This window comes from Pelophylax lessonae (assembly GCF_965119305.1).
Source record: "Pelophylax lessonae genome assembly, chromosome: 5".
NCBI lineage: Eukaryota > Metazoa > Chordata > Amphibia > Anura > Ranidae > Pelophylax > Pelophylax lessonae.
This window is the reverse complement of record NC_138772.1, coordinates 172,741,275-172,759,731: the sequence shown is the minus strand read 5'-3', so window position 1 is coordinate 172,759,731 and position 18,457 is coordinate 172,741,275. Positions and strand designations below refer to the sequence as shown.

Sequence of the window (18,457 nt, the reverse complement as noted above, 5' to 3'; positions counted from 1 at the left end):
GTCCAACTGACGCCCAACCTTGGCTCGCCCCCTCGTCCAACTGACGCCCAACCTTGGCTCGCCCCCTCGTCCAACTGACGCCCAACCTTGGCTCGCCCCCTCGTCCAACTGACGCCCAACCTTGGCTCGCCCCCTCGTCCAACTGACGCCCAACCTTGGCTCGCCCCCTCGTCCAACTGACGCCCAACCTTGGCTCGCCCCCTCGTCCAACTGACGCCCAACCTTGGCTCGCCCCCTCGTCCAACTGACGCCCAACCTTGGCTCGCCCCCTCGTCCAACTGACGCCCAACCTTGGCTCGCCCCCTCGTCCAACTGACGCCCAACCTTGGCTCGCCTCCTCGTCCCACTGATGCCCAACCTTGGCTCGCCCCTCGTCCCACTGACGCCCAACCTTGGCTCGCCCCTCGTCCCACTGACGCCCAACCTTGGCTCGCCCCTCGTCCCACTGACGCCCAACCTTGGCTCGCCCCCTTGTCCTACTGACGCCCAAGCTTGGCTCTTCCCTCGTCCCACTGACGCCCAAGCTTGGCTCTTCCCTCGTCCCACTGACGCCCAAGCTTGGCTCTTCCCTCGTCCCACTGACGCCCAACCAATCTCAATGACACCAATGTTCGGCACCATTTCTCCAACTGACCATAGGCACTAGGTAATTGTCTGCTCCCACTGATCACCAAGCCCAGGGGTAACAGTCTGCCCCCTCCCCCTTCAGGTCTGAAGGACAGTAATTGGCTCTTTGTTTATAAAGTTTGGGGTCCCCAGATTTCGAAGAACCAAGCTTGTCCCCGATTGGTGGGTGAAGGAAGTAGTAATGACAGCCCTGACCACCCCTCCATCAGTGGTCTATGTAGGAGACGTTGAGGGTGATGATGAGGGAGACAGATACACATACAGCCCCACAGAGAATGGACTCCGGTGTACACAGAGCTCCTCTCACCGTGACAGAAGAGCCGCCGCTGGGCTTCGCTGTTCCTCCTCCCCGGAGAGCAGTGCCGTCACCTCTCGTCTTCCACACTGACCCGTCCGCCGCTACTGCCGCTCCAGCCTCCGCCACAGACGTCATAGCCCCTTCAGCTGCCTGAGATCAGGGGGGGCCCCCAGCGCAGAGCCCCGCACCGCATTCACGGACTTGTTGCTGAGAGGAGTCCGCTCCGCGCCTGAGACACAGCTGTACAGGTCACCCGAACACACAACAGTGACCGGTGCTATCCTACCGCCGCTCCGCTCTGTCCGGTACCGGGAGACCACAATCTATACCGGAAGCTCTAAGCCATAGACTGCAATACACTTCCCTAGCAGCGGATAACCCCGCCCACCGCTCCGCTACTAACCAGTCAGCTCTGTGAGCGACGGGGGGCTTGGGAGGAGCGTTCTCCGCGGACTTCCTCTCCGGGATGGCAGACGCGCTATGATTGGTGGATCAGTAGAACGGTCCTGTGATTGGTGGATCTGTACAAAGCTGCCCAGGTTGTGCTCTTCTCTTCTGGAAGGTGTGGAAGAACAGAGGGCAATAGAGGGAACTGTGTGTTCCCTGTGTATAATGATAATAATACATGAAGTCACATACTCACAGCATTACCAGAGAGGACCACTGCTGGGGAATATTACCAGAGCCATTGTGCTGTGTATAGTTTACATGTTTATTACTAACAGTGAGGTGGGAGGAGTATGGAGTGTGACTTCATAGTGTCACACCACAGTGCCACAGACACACCCCCTTCCCTAAACCCCCCCCCCCCCACAGTGCCACAGACTCACCCCTCCCCCTTCCCTATACCCCCCACAGTGCCACAGACTCACCCCTCCCCCTTCCTTAAACCCCCCACAGTGCCACAGACTCACCCCTCCCCCTTAATGACATACAATCAGGTCCATAAATATTGGGACAGCGACACAATTCTAATCTTTTTGGCTCTATACACCACCACAATGGATTTGAAATGAAACAAATAAGATGTGATTTAACTGCCGACTTTCAGCTTTAATTTGAGGGTATTTATATCCAAATCAGGTGATTGGTGTAGGAATTACAACAGTTTGTCTATGTGCCTTCCACTTTTTAAGGGACCAAAAGTAATGGGACAATTGGCTGCTCAGCTGTTCCATGGCCAGGTGTGTGTTATTCCCTCATTATCCCATTTACAAGGAGCAGATAAAAGGTCCAGAGTTCATTTAAAGTGTGCTATTTGCATTTGGAATCTGTTGCTGTCAACTCTCAATATGAGATCCAAAGAGCTGTCACTATCAGTGAAGCAAGCCATCATTAGGCTGAAAAAACAAAACAAACCCATCAGAGAGATAACAAAAACATTAGGTGTGGCCAAATCAACTGTTTGGAACATCCTTAAAAAGAAAGAACGCACCGGTGAGCTCAGCAACACCAAAAGACCTGGAAGACCACGGAAAACAACTGTGGTAGATGACCGAAGAATTCTTTCCCTGGTGAAGAAAACACCCTTCACAACAGTTGGCCAGATCAAGAACACTCTCCAGGAGGTAGGTGTATGTGTGTCAAAGTCAACAATCAAGAGAAGACTTCACCAGAGTGAATACAGAGGGTTCACCGCAAGATGTAAACCATTGGTGAGCCTCAAAAACAGGAAGGCCAGATTAGAGTTTGCCAAACAACATCTAAAAAAGCCTTCACAGTTCTGGAACAGCATCCTATGGACAGATGAGACCAAGATCAACTTGTACCAGAGTGATAGGAAGAGAAGAGTATGGAGAAGGAAAGGAACTGCTCATGATCCAAAGCATACCACCTCATCAGTGAAGCATGGTGGTGATAGTGTCATGGCGTGGGCATGTATGGCTGCCAATGGAACTGGTTCTCTTGTATTTATTGATGATGTGACTGCTGACAAAAGCAGCAGGATGAATTCTGAAGTGTTTCGGGCAATATTATCTGCTCATATTCAGCCAAATTCTTAAGAACTCATTGGATGGCGCTTCACAGTGCAGATGGACAATGACCCGAAGCATACTGCGAAAGCAACCAAAGAGTTTTTTAAGGGAAAGAAGTGGAATGTTATGCAATGGCCAAGTCAATCACCTGACCTGAATCCGATTGAGCATGCATTTCACTTGCTGAAGACAAAACTGAAGGGAAAATCACTCAAGAACAAGCAGGAACTGAAGACAGATGCAGTAGAGGCCTGGCAGAGCATCACCAGGGATGAAACCCAGCGTCTGGTGATGTCTATGCATTCCAGACTTCAGGCTGTAATTGACTGCAAAGGATTTGCAACCAAGTATTAAAAAGTGAAAGTTTGATTTATGATTGTTAATCTTTCCCATTACTTTTGGTCCCTTAAAAAGTGGGAGGCACATAAACAAACTGTTGTAATTCCAACACCGTTCACCTGATTTGGATGTAAATATCCTCAAATTAAAGCTGAAAGCTTGCAGTTAAAGCACATCTTGTTTGTTTCATTTCAAATCTATTGTGGTGGTGTATAGAGCCAAAAAGATTAGAATTGTGTCAATGTCCCAATATTTATGGACCTGACTGTACACACCCCCTTCCCTAACCCCCTCCCCCACAGTGCCACAGACTCACCCCTCCCCCTTCCTGACATACACACCCCTTCCCTAAACCCCCACAGTGCCACAGACATCCCCCTTCCCTAAACCCCCCACAGTGCCACAGACACACACCCTTCCCTAAACCCCCCACAGTGCCACAGACACACCCCCTTCCCTAAACCCCCACAATTCCACAGACACAACCCCTTCCCTAAACCCCCCACAGTGCCGCAGACACACCCCCTTTCCTAAACCCCCACAGTGCCACAGACACACCCCCTTCCCTAAACCCCCCACAGTGCCACAGACACACCCCCTTCCATAAACCTCCACAGTGCCACAGACACACCCCCTTCCCTAAACCCCCCAGTGCCACAGACACACCCCCTTCCCTAAACCCCCCACAGTGCCGCAGACACACCCCCTTTCCTAAACCCCCACAGTGCCACAGACACACCCCCTTCCCTAAACCCCCCACAGTGCCACAGACACACCCCCTTCCATAAACCTCCACAGTGCCACAGACACACCCCCTTCCCTAAACCCCCCAGTGCCACAGACACACCCCCTTCCCTAAACCCCCCACAGTGCCACAGATACACCCCCTTCCCTAAACCCCCCACAGTGCCACAGACACACCCCCTTCCCTAAACCCCCACAGTGCCACAGACACAACCCCTTACCTAAACCCCCCACAGTGCCACAGACACACCCCCTTCCCTAAACCCCCACAGTGCCACAGACACACCCCCTTCCCTTAACCCCCCACAGTGCCACAGACACACCCCCTTCCCTAAACCCCCACAGTGCCACAGACACACCCCCTTCCCTAAACCCCCCACAGTGCCACAGACACACCCCCTTCCCTAAACCCCCACAGTGCCACAGACACACCCCCTTCCCTAAACCCCCCACAGTGCCACAGACTCACCCCTCCCCCTTACTGACATACACACCCCCTTCCCTAAACCCCCACAGTGCCACAGACATCCCCCTTCCCTAAACCCCCCACAGTGCCACAGACACACCCCCTTCCCTAAACCCCCCACAGTGCTACAGACACACCCCTCCCCCTTCCCTACATACACACCCCTTCCCTAAACCCCCCACAGTGCTACAGACACACCCCTTCCCTAAACCCCCCACAGTGCCACCGACTCACCCCTCCCCTTCCCTAAACCCCCCACAGTGCCACAGACATCCCCATCCTTTCATGGCCCCTTCCACAATCTCAGAGACAGCCTCAACCTGGCGCTCGGAACGGAAGTGGGAAGCAGGTACCCGTCTAAATCAGATACCCCCTTCCTGAAAAGTACTAATTGTTTAAGAGGAGCAGGAAACAAGTCCTTAAAGTGGAACTTCCCCTTTTGTGTGGAGCTTCGCTTTAAGTCACCAGTCATAGCTCCTGCATGGGCAGACTAGGGACATTAGCTATTACTGTATGTTTTAATGATATACTTGCAATAAAAATCATTGAACCAGAAAGTTTACATCAGTTTTCATGCGCGTTTCAGTGTATTTTTATGCGCGTTGACATCAGTTTTGATGCGTGTCATTTATGTACCCTGTTCACACCAATCTAGATGTCATGTCAGTTTTTTTTTTCCCATGCAGAAAACTGCATACATGTTGGAGATTCCTGTGCAGAAGAAAATCTGCACATGATAACAGAGTTGTGGTGTGAACAGGACACCTAGAGAACAATGGGTTTTTTTTTTAGCTCCCTTGCAGAACGTGTGCAAAAAAACTGATCTCTCTGCACCATGGTGTGAACGAGGCCTCAAGGCTAGGAGGGTTTAATTCCACTTTAAGGCTGTCAGCAGATTGACCTCTACAAAGTCAGCAGTTCTTAAAAATGCCTAAAAAGCGAGAGTAACTGAGCATGTGCAGAGCATGGTGATGGATTTGAAACAGTATAGGCACATTCTTTTATTGTTTTACATAGCTATTCCTGCAAAAGAGGCCAGCCGGAAGTGATCTAGCAGGACTTCATTTTCTAAAGTTCCACTTTAAAGAGTAGTTCCACCCCCAGAAAAAATGAAAAGTCAACAGCTACACATACTGTAGCTGCTGACTTTAATAATAGGACACTTACCTGTCTTGGAACCCAGCGATGTTGGCACATCAGTTTTCATCGGCTGTCGAGTGCTGCCAACGCTATTGCCGGTAGGGGAACCCGGCTGTGAAGCCTTGTGGCTTCACGCCCGGTTCCCTATGCGCATGCACGAAGCGTGCTGCACATTCTGAATGGTCCGGCAGCAGGCGAAGGAGGAAGGGGTCCAGAGTTGTGACGTACTTCACTGTGGCCGAGTCCGCCGGAAGTGGGTAGTGGGGACGGGGAGCAATCAAATAAACAGAAGTGGGGAGCAATCAGATAAGCGGAAGTTGGGAGCAATCAGATAAGCGGGAGTGGGGAGCAATCAGATAAGCGGAAAGGGGAGTGAGGATGGGGAGCATTAAGATAAGCAGAAGTGTGGGGGGGGGGGAGCAATTAGATAAGCAGAAGTGGGGAGTGGGGACATGGAGCAATCAGATAAGCGGAAGTGGGGACGCTTATCTGATTGCTATCAGATACTTGGGGAGTGGGGACATGGAGAAATCAGATAAGCGGAAGTGGGGACGCTTATCTGATTGCAATCAGATACGTGAACGTGGGGAGTGGGGACGGGGAGCAATCATATAAGCGGGAGTGGGGATGGGGAGCAATCAGCAGATATGGGAGTAAGTCACAAGCAAGTCTCAAGTCTTAACCTTCGAGTCTCAAGCAAGTCCCAAGCTACTGTGGCGAAAAGCAAGCAAGTCAAGTCGAGTCCCTGCTAGAAGTCAAGCAAGTCAAGTCATTTATTTTGGTCAAGTCACAAATCAAGTCAAAATACTGATCTACCCCAATTTTCACCTTTAAATCAGTTAAAAATCAATGGTCAGGAAAGGTTTTGTTTTATTTTCAACATTAACAAAACTGCTTAGTGCTTTTTTCTTGGCATATTAAAGAAAAACTTTGAATGCCCAAACAGCTCAAAATCCTTCATCCGGTCATGTCAATCAGATAAGCCGAAGTGGTAACGGGGGGCTATCAGATAAGCGGGAGTGGGGTTTGGGAGCAATCAGATAAGTGGAAGTGGGGAGTGGGGACGGGGAGCTATCAGATAAGCGGGAGTGGGGATGGGGAGAAATCAGATTAACAGAAGTGGGGAGTGGGGAGTAATCAGATAAGCAGAAGTGGGGACAGGGAGCAATCAGATAAGCGGAAGTGGGGAGTGGGGACGGGGAGCTATCAGATAAGCGGGAGTGGGGATGGGGAGAAATCAGATTAACGGAAGTGGGGACTGGGAGCAATCAGATAAGCAGAAGTGGGGACAGGGAGCAATCAGATAAGCGGAAGTGGGGTAGGGGAGCAATCAGATAAGCGAGTGTGGGGCTGGGGACGGGGAGCTATCAGATAAGCAGGAGTGGGGATGCGGAGCAATCAGATAAGCAGACGTGGGGAGTGGGGTGCAAACAGATAAGTGGGGATGGGGAGCAATTAGATAAGCAGAAGTGGGGAGTGGGGATGGGGCACAATTAGATAAGCAGAAGTGGGGACAGGGCGCAATCAGATAAGCGAAAGTGGGGTAGGGGAGCAATCAGATAAGCGGGAGTTGGGACGGGGAGCAATCAGATGTGGGGAGTGGGGATGGGGAGCAATCAGATAAGTGGGGATGGGGAGCAATCAGATAAGCGGAACTGGGGAGTGGGGATGGGGAGCAATCAGATAAGTGGGGGTGGGAAGCAATCAGATAAGCGAAAGTGGGGATGGGGAGCAATCAGATAAGCAAAAGTGGGGAGTGGGGATGGGGAGCAATCACTTTAGCAGAAGTGGGGATGGGGGCAATCAGATAAGCGGAAGTTGGGACTGGGAGCAATCAGATATGTGGAAGTGGGGACGGGGAGCAATCAGGTAAGTGGAAGTGAGGATGGGGAGCAATCAGATAAGCGGAAGTGTGGACTGGGAGCAATCAGATATGTGGAAATGGGGACGGGGAGCAATCACTTTAGCAGAAGTGGGGATGGGGGCAATCAGATAAGCGGAAGTTGGGACTGGGAGCAATCAGATATGTGGAAGTGGGGACGGGGAGCAATCAGGTAAGTGGAAGTGGGGATGGGGAGCAATCGGATAAGCGGAAGTGTGGACTGGGAGCAATCAGATATGTGGAAATGGGGATGGGGAGCAATCACTTTAGCAGAAGTGGGGATGGGGGCAATCAGATAAGCGGAAGTTGGGACTGGGAGCAATCAGATATGTGGAAGTGGGGACGGGAAGCAATCAGGTAAGTGGAAGTGGGGATGGGGGGCAATCAGATAAGCGGAAGTTGGGACTGGGAGCAATCAGATATGTGGAAGTGGGGTAGGGGAGCAATCAGGTAAGTGGAAGTGGGGATGGGGAGCAATCGGATAAGCGGAAGTGTGGACTGGAAGCAATCAGATATGTGGAAATAGGGATGGGGAGCAATCACTTTAGCAGAAGTGGGGATGGGAGCAATCAGATAAGCGGAAGTTGGGACTGGGAGCAATCAGATATGTGGAAGTGGGGACGGGAAGCAATCAGGTAAGTGGAAGTGGGGATGGGGAGCAATCAGATAAGCGGAAGTGTGGACTGGGAGCAATCAGATAAGTGGAAGTGGGGACGGGGAGCAATCAGGTAAGCGGAAGTGGAAAGTGGGGACGGGGAGCAATCAGATAAGCGGGAGTGGGGATGGGAAGCAATCAGATAAGCAGAAGTGGGGATGGGGAGCAATCAGATAAGCAGAACTTCCACTTTAAGCACTTCTCATCCCCTTACATGCTACATTTAGCGTGCCATTTTTTTGGGGGGGAGTGGGTACCTAGTTTTGACAGGTAACCACTCCCACTTCCACTCGGGCTGCCTAGGCGGCTCGAGCAGAAGTTCTCCTCTCCCCCTCCCTCCCTACAATCTTCTGGGACACGTTACAGGTCACAGAAGATTGCCCGGCCACTAAGGAAGCGCAGCACATCTTGCACATGCGCAGTGCGCTCCTGGCTGTGAAGCCACAAGCTGTCACAGCTGCACGAGAGAGAGGAGCGAGGCTTTGGACGGCCACATTGCTGGATCCTCGGACAGGTGAGTGTGTTATATTAAGAGTCAGCAGCTACACTTTTTGTAGCTGCTGACTTTTAATAAACCTAAAAACCACTGGAACTCCGCTTTAAGTATCCTCAGTGCCTGCCACAGAAATAGGCTGCTTTGGGTTGTATGAACGGCCATGTGAATGAGCCCAGAAAATAACAGGACCGGAAGGAGAAATTGCACTGGCTGGAAACATTGGTGTTATGGCACTTTTCCACTGCAAGTACCGGCTAGTACCAGCTCGGCTCTACTCGGCCCTGCTTGGCCCGGTTTGCTTTTCCACTGCGGTACCGCATGGTATAGTGTCGGAACGGTTCGGTACGGTACGGTATAGGTTTGCTTTTCCACTAAAGTAGTACTAAAGTTAAGTGGGTGGGATAACAATGGGGTGGGTGTGATTCTCTGACCAATCAGTGGCTAGTAGTGACTGCATGCAAAGGATTGTGGGATATGGTACCAGTTTGGTACCTGTTGGAACCACAATCGAGTAGGTACTGTTTTTTCAGGGCCGTACCGTACCGTACCGTTCGGTTCCATGCAGTGGAAAAGCAAACCTATACCGTACCGTACCGAACCGTTCCGACCCTATACCATGCGGTACCGCAGTGGAAAAGCACAAAAGCGTGCCGAACTGGTACGGTTCCATGCAGTGGAAAAGCGCCATTAGGGTAGCACTGTGCTCCAGGCAAAGTTCTAGGAGAGCTGGATCTCGGAAAGGACAGCACAGAGGTAAGTATGATCACCACTCCACACTTACTGTACTTCCCTTGGTCCTTATTTATATAGCTCCCATGGATTCTGACTTTTTGCAACAGGCAAGCAGAAATTTTAATACCTAATCCCTTTTATTTTTCCCGATTGACTCCAATCACACGCTCCTATACAAATGTAGGCTGTCATCAGTATGCCATGCCTTTCATTGCTATAGCAACTGTGCCCGATATGACTAACTCTGCCCATGCCTACATACAGCTTCATTATAGTTTTTAAGAGCCGGCTGCCTGGTGACAAAATCTGGAAGACGTGTGCATTCCCCCATTAATGGGAATAATTACAGAACTGTAATAGTCAAAAGAAGAACTGCAAACAAATATACTCATGTACCTCAATATGCAGAAGGCTGAAGAATTTGTAAGTAACCTTTAAGGAAATCTACAATTGTACATAGCTGATATAAAGGCATTTGTTTCATACCTACATCCATCATATCTCAAATAGGATGGCATCATAAATAATAAGATACACTATACAGTTTATTGGCAGCATGCTGTTTCTATACAGAGCTAGCTATATAACATAGAGGCTGTGGGAGATTTGGGAATTTAGAAGAGATTTTCTCTCATTTAGTCCCGGTTCACACTGGTGTGAGGCGGGAAACCCTGTGATTCAGTGCCGGTTCCCGCATCGCACCTGAATCGCACACTGGTTCACATTGACATCTGCCAACCGCTGGGGCTGTCAATGTAAAGTTAATGACACCTCCAGATTGATTCGCAGATCACAGTGCGAACTGTCAAATGATGCAGGAATCGGATCGCATAGGTGTGAACACCCATGCGATCCAATTCCAGTGCAGACCAAAAAGGGGTCCTGCACCATTTTGGTATGAATGCGATTTCAGCCATACAGTTTGTATGACTGAATTAGCATTGCACAGACATTGCATGTAATCTGCACAACAATGCGGTGCGAATCACATGTGATGTCTGTGATCGCACAAGTGTGAACCCAGCCTTGCTCTGGTTGTCTCTAAGAATTATGGATTTTTCACATGACATCATGGACCATTGCTAAGATTACTAATATAACAATGGTAAAGCCATAACTAGGGATGATCGAACTTTTGAAAAGTTTGGTTCGGTCAGAACACCCGAACTTCCTGAAAGTTCAGTTCGGATTCCAGAACCCCATTGAAATCAATGGGACCCGAACTTCTGGAATCAAAAAACACAATTTTGAAGCCCTAAAAGCCAATAAATGCCCCTAAAAAGTGCCTAGGGTTCCAGGGACTATTAATCACACAAAAAAAAGTTCTGAAAAATTGCTATTTTTGATAGAGAGCCAATTATTGAAAAAAATATTGAAAAAAAAATGTGATTTCTTTGGATTTAGGGTCTGGGGGGTCTAAAAAGTGTACCTGTGAAGATTCAGCTCTGTAGCATGTCCAGAACCAGAAAAAAAAGATAATTTTTCTTCCAGACAGACTCAATGATGTTGGGATCAGGGCTCTGTGGGGGCCAAACTATCACTTCCTTGTTCTTCATTACACTGAAAACCGTTCCTAATGACATTGGCTGCATGTTTGGGGTTGTTGTACTGCTGCAGAATAAATTTGATGTCAATCACACTCCTCCATGATGGTATGGCATGATGGATAAGTATCTGCCTGTTTTTTTCATCATTGAGGACACCATTTATCCTCATCAAATCTCCAACTCCATTTGCAGAAATGCAGGTCCAAAACTTGCAGGGAACCTCCACCATGCTTCACTGTTGCCTGCAGACACTCATTATTGTACTGCTCTCCAGCCCTTTGGCAAACAAACTGCCTGCTGCTACAGCCTAATTTTGGCTCATCAGTCCAAAGAACCCAAGCAAACCCTGCAACGAGTTCCTATGCTTTTTTTTTTTTTTTTAAATATATGTTTTTCGAAAGATTGCATAAACAACAAACAATAAGGCCCCTTTCACACTTATGCGACTCGATTCTACCGAGATTTTGCCGTGAATCGCGGCACGATTTTGACGTGACTTTGCCGCGATTTTGCCGCGATTTTGAGCAATGGCTCAGGGCTATATACCTCAAAACGCATTAAAATCGTGCCAAAGTAGTCCAGGAACTACTTTGAAGTCGGTGCGACTTCAAAACGCACTGATATGAATGGGGCTCATTGAAAATAATGGAAAACAACTTGTCATGCGATTTTGCGGTCCAAAATCGCGGGACAAGTCGCACTAGTGTGAAAGGGGCCTAAAGGTTACAACCGCAACCAAAAGCAGACTGTGTCTCCTGAGTCTCAAATGCAATGTATACATACAGTAAATGAAAACATAACTATAGCATTGAAATCTTACGTACTGCAGGGATATAACAACATACTTCAGATCACTGAGTCATGTAGAAAAGAAAATATCAGCAATACTGACTAGTCTTCTAAGCCTAAGGATGTCAGGGTAAGGGGGCTGGATATCCATCTTGTTCCTATGTTTTTGTTCATAGTTGGGTCATTTAGCCTTGTTCCCACGTTGGAGGTATGGCTTTTCTTCCATGAAGATGGGTGTATCTGGATCACTGGTTTCTGCCAGTTCTGTGGCCCTGCTGGAAATCTTCCACATTCAAAGGGAAATAAGTATGATGTACCTTTCATCTTCTGTATTACGTTTTCTTGGCCAACCCCTGTGTCTATGGTCCACAACATTGTCCAATCAATGGTGTCCTCAATGCCATACCATCGGGGAAGCATGTGATTGGCCCCAGATTTATTCTGCAGCAGGACAAGAACCCCAAACATACAGCCATTGTCATTTAGGAACTATCTTCAACATAAAGAAGAACAAGGTGTCCTGTAAGTGATGGTTTGGTCCCCACAGAGCCCTGATCTGATTTGAAACACCCTACATCCACAAAGATCTGTGAACAGTTCTCCAAAATATTTGGAACAACCTACCTGCCATGTTCCTTCAAAAACTGCCTGCAAGTGTACCTAGAAGAATTAACTCTGGTTAGAAGCCAAAGGGAAGTCACACCAAATATTGATTTGATTTAGATTTTTCTTCTGCTTGCTCACTTTGCATTTTGTAAATTGATAAAAAATAAACAATTAAAATATATATTTTTGAAACATTCTTTGCAGTATTCCTTCACACCTGCCTAAAGCTTATGCACAGTATTGTGTGTATATATATATATATATATATATATATACTATATATATATATATATACACACACTATCTCACAAAAAGTGAGTACACCCCTCACATTTTTGTAAATATTTTCTTATATCTTTTCATGTGACAACACTGAAGAAATGACACTTTGCTACAATGTAAAGTAGTGAGCGTACAGCTTGTATAACAGTGTAAATTTGCTGTCCCCTCAAAATAACTCAACACACAGCCATTAATGTGTAAACCGCTGGCAACAAAAGTGAGTACACCCCTAGGTGAAAGTATCCAAATTGGGCCCAAAGTGTCAATATTTTGTGTGGCCACCATAATTTTCCATCACTGCCTTAACCCTCTTGAGCATGGAGTTTGCCAGAGCTTCACAGGTTGCCACTGGAGTCCTCTTCCACTCCTCCATGACTACATCATGGAGCTGGTGTATATTAGAGACCTTGTGCTCCTCCACCTTCCATTTGAGAATGCCCCACAGATGCTCAATAGGGTTTAGGTCTGAAGACATGTTTGGCCAGTCCATCACCTTTACCCTCAGCTTCTTTATCAAGTCAGTGGTCATCTTGGAAGTGTGTTTGGGGTCGTTATCATGTTGGAATACTACCCTGTGGCCCAGTCTCCGAAGGGAGGGGATCATGCTCTGCTTCAGTATGTCACAGTACATGTTGGCATTCATGGCTCCCTCAATGAACTGTAGCTCCTCAGTGCCGGCAGCACTCATGCAGCCCCAGACCATGACACTCCCACCACCATGCTTGACTGTAGGAACTTGTCTTTGTACTCCTCATCTAGTTGCCACCACACATGCTTGACACCATCTCAACTAGAGATAAGTTTATCTTGGTCTCATCAGACCAAAGAACGTGGTTCCAGCAATTCATGTCCTTAGTCTGCTTGTCTTCAGCTAACTGTATGCGGGATTTCTTGTGCATCTTCTTTAGAAGAGGCTTCCTTCTGGGATGACAGCCATGGAGACCAATTTGATGCACCCCACCCCTTCAACCTCTGCAGCAATGCTGGCTGCATTCATATGTATATTTCCCAAAGATAACCTGCTGAGCACACGCATTCAACTTCTTTGGTCAACCATGGCGAGGCCTGTTCTGAGTGGAACCTGTCCTGTTAAACCACTGTATGGTCTTGGCCACTGTGCTAAAGCTCAGTTTCAGGGTCTTGGAATCTTCTTATAGCCTGGGCCATCTTTATGTAGAGCAACAATTCTTTTTTTTTTAGATCCTCATAGAGTTTTTTTGCCATGAGGGGCCATGTTGAACTTCTTCTGACCAGTATGAGAGAGTGAAAGCGATAATAACACCCCTTCAACCTCTGCAGCAATGCTGAGTGCTCTCATATGTCTATTTCCCAAAGACAACCTCTGGATATGACGCTGAGCACGTGCGCTCAACTTCTTTGGTCAACCATGGCGAGGCCTGTTCTGAGTGGAACCTGTCCTGTTAAACCACTGTATGGTCTTAGCCACTGTGCTGCAGCTCAGTTTCAGGGTCTTGGCAATCTTCTTATAGCCTGGGCCATCTTTATGTAGAGCAACTATTCTTTTTTTCAGATCCTCAGAGAGTTTTTTGCCATGAGATGCCATGTTTAACTTCCTCTGACCAGTATGAGAGAGTGAGAGCGATAATACCAAATTTAACACACATACTCCCCATTCACACCTGAGAACTTGTAACATGACAACCGGGAGGGAAAATTGCTAATTGGGTCCAATTTGAACATTTCACCTAGGGGTGTACTCACTTTTGTTGCCAGCGGTTTAGACACTAATGGCTGTGTGTTGAGTTATTTTGAGGGGACAGCAAATTTACAAGCTGTACACTCACTACTTTACATTGTAGCAAAGCGTAATTTCTTTAAACTATTTACAAAAATGTGAAGGGTGTACTCACTTTTGTGTGATTATATATATATATCTATATATATAGATATATATATATATATATATATATATATATATATATATATGATAGATGGATAGATAGATATATTTACAGTATATACTCACCTAGATGGCTTCAGCATGGATCTGGATCTGATCCTGCAGCTGTTCCCTTGTGACTCTACACAGGGAACTGAGTGATCAAAGATCATTGATCGCCCTGTTCTCAGGTCTGCCCTGAGCAAGGAGCCATGACTTTTACAATCTTTTCTATGCCCCACCAGCGCTCACAGGAGTGCCATGCTGTGGAGGGGGTGGGAACAGTTGGCTCAGACTCTCAGGAGCAATTGTTTCAAGATCTCTGCAGAGACTGGACAGACTCTGTGATGTCAGCTGACTTTAGCCTGCTGTGGGCATAATCTGGGTTACAAGAGTGCAGAACTGAGTGCACTTCTGTGACCCATAGGAGAAATATGGGCAAAAGAGCTTTGGCCATAATTCTCCCTTAAAGTCTGTTGTGAGTTGCAAATGTTTTTGGGATTTGATGTACAGTATATGGATTGTACATGTGTGGAAGCGATTATATATTGGTCAGATTCCACTACCTTTTTATTTGTTTAGGTTATGGTAACTAATATATATAATACAGTGTGAATTAAACATGTTCCTACAAAAAAAAGAAAGTGCGTACTTACCGCTCTTACTGACTATAATGCTGAATGCCACTCTGATCATGGGAAATCATTGTCCAACATTTTCTTCAGAAACCGACACTTCTAGTAGTGCCGACATCCTGGTCCCTTGCTGAGCTCAGTTTCTCCTGCCAATCCTAAAACACTATTGCGTCCTGTAGTGACGTACGCTCTTCTGCTTACTCACGCCAGGAAGGCTGTAGCCTTGAGATAGAAACAATAAATTCCTCCAAGCTTATTAAACAGTAACCTGACACTGACATGGGGTTGATTTACTAAAGACAAATAGACTGTGCACTAGGCAAAGTGCAGTTGCACTCAGCAAGAGCTGTTGCTCCAGAGCTTAGTAAATCAGGGGAAGCTCTGCTGACTTTCATCATCCAATCATGTGCAAGCAAAAATGCTGTTTTTTTATTTTCCTTGCATGTGATTGGGTATTCTTTGCAAAGTGAAGCTTTACCTCATTTACTAAGCTCTGGAGCAACTGCACTTGCAGAGTGCAATTGCACTTTGCAAAGTGCACAGTCTATTTGCCTTTAGTAAATCAACCTCTATATCAAACATTGTACACCGGCAGAGGATGCACAACCAAATTTGCAAAAGTATGGGCAATCTGGATACACAACCCATTAACTTTGAAACATTATTTGTTGTCCCCGATCGATTATTACCATGGAGCCTAAAGTCTGATATTACACTATGTAAACACACTGAGAAGTTTCATGCTTGATCTAATTTTACTTTTCAGTAACCGAAAATTATCTAACGGTGGTCAAACCCTTCCTTATTGGGACCAGGACACAAGTGAGTGGTGCTGGTCTAATCTTTTAACTTTTAAATAAAAATTGTTTTGTTTTGCAGAGGCGAGTTTTCTATAAAAAGAAAAACTTCCGTCGCATTATATATATATATATATATAGTATATGCATACATACAATGCCTGGCCAAAAAAAAAAAGTCGCCACCAAAAAAAAAGGTCACACACTTTAATAATGTGTTGGCTTTGATTATGGCAGGCATTCGCTGTGGCATTGTTTCGATAAGCTTCTGCAATGTCACAAGATTTATTTCCGTCCAGTGTTGTAATAATTTTTCACCAAGATCTTGTATTGATGATGGGAGAGTCGGACCACTGCCCAAAGCCTTCTCCAGCACATCCCAAAGATTCTCAATGGGGTTAATTTCTGGACTCTGAGGTGGCCAATCCATGTGTGAAAATTATGTCTCATTCTCTCTGAACCATTCTTTCACAATTTGAGCCCGATGAATCCTGGCGTTGTCATCTTGGAATATGCCCGTGCCATCAGGGAAGAAAAAATCCATTGATGGAATATCCTGGTCATTCTGTATGTTCAGGTGGTCAGCTGACCTCATTCTTTGGGCACATGTAGTAACTATGCAATAGGACAGTTACTGCATGCTTAGTTTAGTTAGTTGCTTAGTTAATTCCAGGTGGTGACTTTTTTTTGGCCAGGCAGTGTAAATATACAGTATCTCACAAACGTGAGTACACCCCTCACATTTTTGTAAATATTTTCTTATATCTTTTCATGTGACAACACTGAAGAAATGACACTTTGCTACAATGTAAAGTAGTGAGTGTACAGCTTGTATAACAGTGTAAATTTGCTGTCCCCTCAAAATAACTCAACACACAGCCATTAATGTCTAAACCACTGGCAACAAAAGTGAGTACACCCCTAAGTCAAAATGTCCAAATTGGGCCCAAAGTGTCAATATTTTGTGTGGCCACCATTATTTTCCAGCACTGCCTTAACCCACTTCGGCATGGAGTTCACCAGAGCTTCACAGGTTGCCACTGGAGTCCTCTTCCACTCCTCCATGACGACATCACAGAGCTGGTGGATGGTAGAGATCTTGCGCTCCTCCACTTTCCATTTGAGGATGCCCCACAGATGCTCAATAGGTTTTAGACTTGGAGACATGCTTGGCCAGTCCATCACCTTTACCTTCAACTTCTTTAGCAAGACAGTGGTCGTCTTGGAGGTGTGTTTGGGGTCGTTATCATGTTGGAATACTACCCTGCGGCCCAGTCTCCAAATAGAGGGGATCATGCTCTGCTTCAGTATGTCACAGTACATGTTGGCATTCATGGTTCCCTCAATGAACTGTAGCTCCCCAGTGCCGACAGCACTCATGCAGCCCCAGACCATGACACTCCCTCCACCATGCTTGACTGTAGGCAAGAAACACTTGTCTTAGCACTCCTCACCTGGTTGCCGCCACACACGCTTGACACCATCTGAACCAAATACGTTTATCTTGGTCTCATCAGACCACAGGACATAGTTCCAGTAATCCATGTCCTTAGTCTGCTTGTCTTCAGCAAACTGTTTGATGGCTTTCTTGTGCATCATCTTTAGAAGAGGCTTCCTTCTGGGAGGATAGCCATGCAGACCAATTTGATGCAGTGTGTGGCGTATGGTCTGAGCAGTGAGCACTGACAGGCTGACCCCCCACCCCTTCAACCTCTGCAGCAATGCTGGCAGCACTCATACTTCTATTTATCAAAGAAACCTCTGGATATGATGCTAAGCACATGCACTTAATTCCTTTGGTTGACCATGGGGTGGCCTGTTCTGAGTGGAACCTGTCCTGTTAAACCACTGTATGGTCGTGGCCACCGTGCTGCAGCTCAGTTTCAGGGTCTTGGCAATCTTCTTATAGCCTAGGCCATCTTTATGAAGAACAACAATTCTTTTTTTTCAGAACCTTAGAGAGTTCTTTGCCATGAGGTGCCATGTTGAACTTCCAGTGACCAGTATGAGAGAGTGAGAGCGATAACACCAAATTTAACACACCCGCTCCCCATTCACAGCCGGGACCTTGTAACACTAATTAGTCACATGACACCGGGGAGGGAAAATGACTAATGGGGCCCAATTTGGACATTTTCACTTAGGGGTGTACTCACTTTTGTTGCCAGCGGTTTAAACATTAATGGCTGTGTGTTGAGTTATTTTGAGGGGACAGCAAATTTACACAGTTATACAAGCTGTACACTCACTACTTTACATTGTAGCAAAGTGTCATTTCTTCAGTGTTGTCACGTGAAAAGATATAATAAAATATTTACGAAAATGTGAGGGGTGTACTCACTTTTGTGAGACACTTTATATATAGTATATATCTTGCACAGTTATGGTCATCATATGAAATGGGGATAAAATCTCCCCCAATGTGGCCTCAGGCGAAAATAAAAGCTGACAGAAATTTTAGGTATTCTCTTGTCTATTCAATGTATATATATATAATATATATATCTATGTGTAGATATATATATATATATATATATATATATATA

General features: G+C 46.7%; 1 protein-coding gene across 2 annotated transcripts in view; it reads right to left on the bottom strand.

The window, feature by feature from the left end:
* Positions 1-18,457, bottom strand: part of ATP2C1 (ATPase secretory pathway Ca2+ transporting 1) — a 235,461-nt gene that overhangs the window by 198,449 nt on the left and 18,555 nt on the right. The window contains exon 1 of one of the 2 annotated variants that reach the window (XM_082258060.1): positions 935-1,182. The exons of the other annotated variant lie outside the window; for it this stretch is intronic. Coding sequence (XP_082114186.1) covers positions 935-1,060 — 126 coding nt within the window. The 5' untranslated portion in view covers positions 1,061-1,182. Of the gene's footprint in view, positions 1-934; positions 1,183-18,457 lie in introns of those variants that run through there. 2 annotated transcript variants of the gene reach the window in all.